The 8,561-nt window shown below is 47.4% G+C and overlaps 1 protein-coding gene across 1 annotated transcript; it reads left to right on the forward strand.

Annotated features, from left to right (window-relative positions):
• The first annotated feature begins 5,272 nt into the window (after positions 1–5,272).
• On the forward strand, positions 5,273–6,881 carry LOC125535946 (arogenate dehydratase/prephenate dehydratase 6, chloroplastic-like). The gene has a single exon (XM_048699028.1). The coding sequence runs from the start codon at positions 5,441–5,443 to the stop codon at positions 6,683–6,685; it is 1,245 nt and encodes a 414-aa protein (XP_048554985.1). The 5' UTR covers positions 5,273–5,440; the 3' UTR covers positions 6,686–6,881.
• The last annotated feature ends 1,680 nt before the right edge of the window (positions 6,882–8,561 follow it).

Below are 8,561 nucleotides of genomic sequence, written 5' to 3' on the forward strand. Positions count from 1 at the left end.
CGTACGACTACATCAACCACGTTGTGCTAACGCTTCCGTTGTCGATCTACAAGGGTACGTAGATTACACTCTCCCCTCTCGTTGGTATGCATCACCATGATCTTGCGTGTGCGTAGGATTTTTTTTTTGAAATTACTACGTTACCCAACACGTTTCTCTAAGATGGCACATTTTATCCATGCAACAAGATAGAAGATGCTTCACATGTTGCTAATCTCTTTTGTAGGGAAATACTGTGTCTACATGGAGTGCCCAAGACGATTGTCTCGGACCGCAACGTCAAGTTCCTAAGCTACTTTTGGAAGACCCTATGCGCCAAGCTCGGAATCAAGCTGCTCTTCTCCACGGCTTACCATCCTCAAACCGACGGCCAAACGGAGGTGACCAACCACACACTCTCCGCCCTACTTTGAGTACTCATCAAGAAGAACATCAAGGAGTGGGAGGAGTGCCTACCTGTCGCCGAGTTCGCCTACAACCGAGCAAGACATTCAACGACCGACAAGTCCCCCTTCGAGGTCGTCTACGGTTTCAATCCATTGTCACCATTGGACATTCTTCCTCTACCACTCCAAGAGCGCATCAATTTGGACGCAAGTGCACGAGCAACACATCTCAAGAAGGTGCATGAAGATACAGGAAACACCATCGAGCGCCAAGTTCAACGCCTTGCGACCAAGCTCAATTTCAACAAGCAACCTATGGTATTCAACACCGGAGACCTCGTGTGGCTACACCTTCACAAGGATCGCTTTCCATAAGAACGCAAGTCCAAAATTCGACCACGAGCGGATGGACCCTTCAAGGTGTTTGCACGCTACAACAACAACGCATACAAGATCGACATTCCTCGCGACAAGTACTCCGTGAGCGACACCTTCAACGTCAAAGATCTTTCTCCCTACCATGGTGATGAAGAATTTGATCCAAGGAAGGATCTTCCCCAAGGGAGGGGAGATGATGCGGAGCATCCCAAGGTCATCCCCATGGACCTACCATCGCCTCACCAAGTGCCTAGCGGACCCATGACACGAGCACGTGAAAGAGCTCTCGAAACCGAGGTGACATCACTCCTTTCACATTTCCACTTCAATGCACATGAGACATGGCTACTACCTCATATGGACACCTTGTGCATACTCAGGTATCATGGAGAAGCTAAGGAGCAAGGGGAAGAAGAAGAGGAAGATGGACGTGAAGACGAAGAAGAAGAACAGCTCAAAGTTCCCAGGCTCCGGACGACCGACGAGCACCGGACGTCCGATGATCTCTAGGCTCCGGGCGACCGGCCCTCTCCAGGCTCCGGACGACCGGCACTTCCACACCCGAGCCAAAACAGACGGACATCCGACGCCCCACGGACGACCGACGCCCGGACGTCCGACCGAAGACCACCCGAGCCGAATCTACGGACGTCCGACAGGCACCGGGCGTCCGGACCCTCGCGAGCCTCCGGACGACCAGTGACTCCCGGACATCCGACGCCTGTGTGCTGCTTCGTGTTGGGCCGCAGCCCATGTACCCCTTCGCCCTCCTCTTTTGCACTAAGACTATATATACTCCACCCCGTCCAACTTTCTAGGGTTAGCGTTGGTTTAGCTCATGTTTAGAGATAGAGATACGCTCATCCACATCGGATCTACTCCTTGAGAGAGACCGCGGCCTCTTCGGAGAAGATCCCTTTGGATTCAAGACCTCCTCGCGGAGAAGAACATCAAGACCTCCTCATGGAGAAGACCGGCTACCTATGTATCGTCCCTAGTTGATCGTGCATCGTGTATCGTTCTATGTATCCGACGATCTAGCACATGTGTGACTTTCTTGTGTTGGTTTAGTGATTCTCTTGTGTTTCCCTTGTGCTTTCCCTCTCTTCCCCCTTTGTGTTCTTCGTGTTCTTCGAGGGATCCGCTCCTTTCGTGAAAGATCGGCCTATAGGGTTCCTACCCTACATCACTCGTCCATGTGGTAGTCTGACGACCTGCCCCCCGCCACGGTCGTCTTCAATGTCGTGATACACACCCTGGCATTCTCGAGCATTGCGCCGGCGTTAGGCCCAGCCACGACATCTTCCACGGGTTCGTGCACGACGTCCCTCCGCAGGGGCACGCGGATGCGTACACTCATATGAAGCTTGTGATTGTCAAGCATAGCGTGCGGGATTAGTGATTTGTTGTGAAGGAATATCTTATTTTATTATGGAAGATATCAAGAAAAATTTTATGTCTGTCTTTTAGGAAGGTGATCTCACATATATGGTGCAATTTCTGAATTCTTAATTACTTATTATTTACATGATTGAATTGAATCGGCACCTACCAAAGGAAGAACGAAACAAGATCTCCCCTTAATGAGATTTGGTTTTTTAATGCGAGGGAGAAAAAACTAGTGGGGGTGGTGGGAGGTGGGACGAAGTAAAACCAGACGAAAATAAACCGTACCAGGCTACCAACTCCTCCATTAAGAGTAGAGATTAGTAATTTGTTATGAAGGGATATCTTATTTTATTATGAAAGATTATCAAGAAAAATTTTATGTCTGTCTTTTAGGAAGGTGATCTCACATATATGGTGCAATTTCTAAATTCTTAATTACTTATTATTTACATGATTGAATTGAATCGGCACCTACCAAAGGAAGAACGAAACAAGATCTCCTCTTAATGGGATTTGGGTTTTTAATGGGAGGAAGAAAAACTAGTGGGAGGGGTGGTGGGAGGTGGGACAAAGTAAAACCGGACAAAAATAAACCGTACCAGGCTACCAATTGCTCCATTAGAAGTAGAGATTAGTGATTTGTTATGAAGGGATATCTTATTTTATTATGAAAGATTATTAAGAAAAATTTTATGTCTGTCTTTTAGGAAGGTGATCTCACATATATGGTGCAATTTCTGGATTCTTAATTACTTATTATTTACATGATTGAATTGAATCGGCACATACCAAAGAACGAAACAAGATCTCCCCTTAATGGGGTTTGGTTTTTTAATGGGAGGAAGAAAAAAACTGTGGGAGGGGGTGGTGGGACGAAGTACGCCCGGACGAAAATAAACCGTATCAGACTACCAACTGCTCCATTAGGAGTAGAGATTAGTGATTTGTTATGAAGGGATATCTTATTTTAATATGAAAGATTATCAAGAAAAAATTTATGTCTATCTTTAAGGAAGGTGATCTCACATATATGGTGCAATTTCTGAATTCTTAATTACTTATTATTTACATGATTTAATTGAATCGGCACCTACCAAAGGAAGAACGAAACAAGATCTCCCCTTAATGGGATTTGGTTTTTTAATGGGAGGGAGAAAAAACCAGTGGGAGGGGTGGTGGGAGGTGGGACAAAGTAAAACCAGACGAAAATAAACCGTACATGCTACCAACAGCTCCATTAAGAGTAGAGATTAGTGATTTTTTATGAGGAGATATCTTATTTTATTATGAAAGATTATCAAGAAAATTTTTATGTCTGTCTTTTAGGAAGGTGATCTCACATATATGGTGCAATTTCTGAATTCTTAATTACTTATTATTTACATGATTGAATTGAATCGGCACCTACCAAAAGAAGAACGAAACAAGATCTCCCCTTAATGGGATTTGGTTTTTTAATGGGAGGAAGAAAAACTAGTGGGAGGGGGTGGTGGGAGGTGGGACGAAATAAAACCGGACAAAAACAAACCGTACCAGACTACCAACTGCTACATTAAGAATAGAGATTAGTGATTTGTTATGAAGGGATATCTTATTTTATTATGAAAGATTATTAGAAAAAATTTATTTCTGTCTTTTAGGAAGGTGATCTCACATATATGGTGCAATTTCTGATTCTTAATTACTTATTATTTACATGATTGAATTGAATCGACACCTATCAAAGGAAGAACAAAACAAGATCTCCCCTTAGTGGGATTTGGTTTTTTAATGGGAGGAAGAAAAAACCAGTGGGAGGGGGTAGTGGGAGGTGGGACGAAGTAAAACCGGACGAAAATAAACTGTATCAGACTATCAACTGCTTTATTAGGAGTAGAGATTAGTGATTTGTTATGAAGGGATATCTTATTTTATTATGAAAGATTATCAAGAAAAATTTTATGTTTGTGTTTTAGAAAGGTGATCTCACATATATGGTGCAATTTTTGAATTCTTAATTACTTATCATTTACATGGTTGAATTGGATCGGCACCTACCAAAGAAAGAACGAAACAAGATCTCCCCTTAATGAGATTTGGTTTTTTAATGGGAGGGAGAAAAACCATAGGGAGAGGGTGGTGAGAGGTGGGACGAAGTAAAACTGGACGAAAATAAACCGTACCACGCTACCAACTGCTCCATTATTAGTAGAGATTACTGATTTGTTATGAGGGAATATCTTATTTTATTATGGAAGATTATCAAGAAAATTTTTATGTCTGTCTTTTAGAAAGGTGATCTCACACATATGGTGCAATTTCCAAAGTCTTAATTACTTATTATTTACATGATTGAATTGAATCGGCACCTACCAAAGGGAGAACAAAACAAGATCTCCCCTTAATGGGATTTAGTTTTTTAATGGGAGGGAGAAAAACTAGTGGGAGGGGGTGGTGGAAGGTGGGACGAAGTAAAACCGGACGAAAATAAACCATACCAAGCTAACAACTGCTTCATTAGAAATAGAGATTATATGGGAAAAAATCATGCGCTAATTTACAGAAAGTAAATCAGTATCTATATCTATATCTATATGGATAACATAATGTGCATGAATTATTACCCCTCGCCATATTTTGTTGGAGGGATTCATCGTCCGAAATCAATAAAGAAAAATATCTGCCTCATCCCAAGAGAAAAATACAAGGCAATCTAGATAAGCATCCGATCCAGCACGGAGCAGTCTTCACTGTACTTGGCACGCACCTGGCGCCGTGATTCGCCGGGCGATCAAAGAAAGGACGGCGAAAAGGGGAGGCAGGCGGGCGCGGCTACAAGCAGCCGGCGCACGCGACCACAAGGGGGAAGGGGGGATGCACAGCACGCACGTTCTCCTTCAGTTTTCTTTCTTCTACCCCTCGGGGAGGCTCAGTTGGTTGGTGAAGCAGGCCAAGACGTTTCGATCTTTTTTACCCGAAAAGATACACATTTTGATTTGACGCTGACCCAACCAACCGCCCCGTGGTATCAGTCCTGAGTCGTGAGCCCACGCGTCCCCACCAGGCCACCACACCAACCCCGATACACAGCTCAGGTCCTCAACACAAACCAACCAATCGCCACCTATATATCCCCTTCCGCCCTCCCCTTCCACCCTCAGCTTCCCCCATCGAAGCTTACTCGACTACCTACCTACCAGTTTTAGTTTCTCGTTTATTTACCTTTAGTTACCCGGCGCCATCGGCATCGACAGATTTCCAAGCCAAGAAACGGACCAACAGCTAGCTAATCGGCGCCGTTACTGGTCATGGCCGCCGCGAGTTTCATCAAGGCGCCCGCCGGGCAGAATCCCAGGCTCGCAATCCACGCTCCGGGGAGGGGCGCCCGCGTGGTCAGGTGCTCGCTTGGCGCGGCCGTCGGCGGCCGGACCGAGTGGCTCAGCAACTGTGCCGTCCTCTCCAGCAAGGTTGCCGCGCTCGGCCCCCACTCCGTCAACGGCCACGCCGCGCCGGCGCCGGCCCCCAACGGGTCGGTGCTTGACTTGATCCCTGTGAGCGGTGTTAACGGCGTTGCCAAGAACCTGCCGGCGCCGCTGCGGATCGCCGACCTGTCCCCGGCGCCGATGCACGGCTCGGAGCTGCGCGTGGCGTACCAGGGCGTGCCCGGCGCGTACAGCGAGAAGGCGGCCGGCAAGGCCTACCCGGGCTGCGACGCCATCCCCTGCGACCAGTTCGAGGTGGCGTTCCAGGCCGTGGAGCTGTGGATCGCGGACCGGGCCGTGCTCCCCGTGGAGAACTCGCTCGGCGGCAGCATCCACCGCAACTACGACCTGCTGCTCCGCCACCGGCTCCACATCGTGGGCGAGGTGCAGCTCCCCGTGCACCACTGCCTCCTCGCTCTCCCGGGCGTTCGCAAGGAGAACATCACCCGCGTGATCAGCCACCCGCAGGCGCTGGCGCAGTGCGAGCACACCATCACCCGCATGGGCCTCAACGTCGTCCGCGAGGCCTTCGACGACACCGCCGGCGCCGCCGAGTACGTGGCCAACAACGGCCTCCGCGACACGGCCGCCATCGCGTCGTCCCGCGCCGCCGAGCTGTACGGCATGGAGATCCTCGCCGACGGCATCCAGGACGACTGCGGCAACGTGACCCGGTTCGTGATGCTGGCCAGGGAGCCCATCGTGCCGCGCACGGACCGGCCGTTCAAGACCAGCATCGTGTTCGCGCACGACAAGGAGGGCACCTCCGTGCTCTTCAAGGTGCTCTCCGCCTTCGCCTTCCGCGACATCACGCTGACCAAGATCGAGAGCCGGCCGCACCGCCACCGCCCCATCCGCCTGGTGGACGACGCCAACCGCGGCACGGCGAAGCATTTCGAGTACATGTTCTACGTCGACTTCCAGGCGTCCCTGGCGGAGCCGCGGGCGCAGAACGCGCTGGCCGAGGTCCAGGAGTTCACGTCGTTCCTGCGGGTGCTCGGGAGCTACCCGATGGACATGACCCCGATGACCGCCGGCTCCTCCTCCACCGTCACATCGTCCGACTCGTAGCTCCCTAGAGGTATCGAGGAGCAGTAGGGGAGTCGGTTAATTTGTGGTCATGTCGTCGGCCCGCTCCTCCCTCGTTGGCAGCTGGGGTAATTAGTTTTGTTCCTCATGTTTCTTGTCATAATACATGTAAAATCGTGCCATTTGAGCCAGTTAAGTTAATACGCAGTGGAATATACCCTGTGAGATACAATATGAACTCATGTCGTTGCCCGTGTCGTGCCGAAGCAACTTGTCGGGCTCAAACGGAAGTTGCAAGGAATTTGTGGCTACGTTGACGTGCTGTGATGAAACTAAGCGGGTAGGTGGCGGGGGCACGTTCGTCCTTGCTCTTGGGCTTGCCTTTCATTGTAGCCTTTTGTTCTGGTAGTTTGTTGCACGTCCCCGTGGCGTGCCTCGTCTCCAACGCACACGCACGCACGCACGAACGTTTCTTGGGAATGGAATGGTCAGGGAAACAACCTGGGAGTGAACGGGTAGATGCGGTCAGGGCCTGGTGGGTTGCTTTTCAAACAAAGGTGGATGAACGACTCCGGGGAATAACATAGTACTACGTGGTACTACTCACAAAGTCATTTACCCACGTGTTTGTGGTGACCCAAACGAACTAATCACTCTTTTGATGTACTTATAAAAACGAAAGGATCACTGGTTAATTAACCGGCTGGACCCCAAGGACAGGGACGCGCCATCTGCACCACGCCCGCGCAGCCCAACAACAACGGCAGCCACAATCGTGGACCATGTCGCCACACAGCAAACGCCAAACGGCCACCATATCGAAACTACGACAAATTTCAGGGCGGAATTTAAAAGATGCACATTTCTGGCCAGAATTTAAAAAAAATATAAGAGCGTTTGGACCACTAAAATAATTGTCTAAACGCTCTTATACAGTATTGTATTTCTTAACAGAGGAAATATATATATGTATGTTATATACTCCCTCCGTTTCTAAATATTTATTTTTTAAAGATTTTAAATAAACTACCACATACGAATGTATATAGATTCACTTATTTTGCTCTGTATGTAGTTACTTGTTGAGATCTTTAGAAAAAGAAATATAAAGGAACGGAGGGAGTATAATACACTAAATATAACATGGGCATAACGAATGTTTCAGCCGATAAGGCCACAAGCAACTCGAGTAGCCACCACGTGGACCTGCTTCGAGGGGACTAGCAACTCACCACGCATGTAACTCCCTCCAGTCATTTTACTTCGCATATAAGTTTTGTTCAAAGTCAAATTTCATAAAGTTTGACCATATTTATTATATCAAGAGTATGTCGAGGAGGGGTCGGGGTTAATGAGAAATTTAATTATTTTTTCAAAACTTAAAATCTCTCAGTTCAGCACAACAGAAAATAAATCTAAGCAGGAACAAAAACTATTGAATCTCACAAAAAACTACTGAAGAATATCACACCATAAGGTAAACTTTTTTAATAAAAGAGATGATAATCCTATGGGTAGAGTAGCACAAAACTTTGAGAATAATAACGGTGACAAGGAATGAAAACAAAATAGTCAGCATATATGATATTGCACACACAACACAAAATAAACATACAGAGTAACAGGCTAAGTTGGATAACTAAGTAGCTCTAGATGAGCAGATGAATATACAGACAAACAACCTTGACAACAAAGAACACACGTATGCCACATAACATGGTCATAGACCAGATAAATTTGCTCCAAGGATAATGAGGCGAAATTAAACTGAAGAACAACACGGCAAACACTACTTCGTTGAGAAAGAATTGCACAAGATGAATGCGAACAGAGAAGTAACCAATGGTGCTTGATGGCGACAGATGATTTGGTAGTAGTTCACTCTTCTGCAAAAGAATTACGTCTAGTTGGAGGGACT

Source organism: Triticum urartu, chromosome 2, assembly GCF_003073215.2.
Source record: "Triticum urartu cultivar G1812 chromosome 2, Tu2.1, whole genome shotgun sequence".
Lineage (NCBI taxonomy): Eukaryota > Viridiplantae > Streptophyta > Magnoliopsida > Poales > Poaceae > Triticum > Triticum urartu.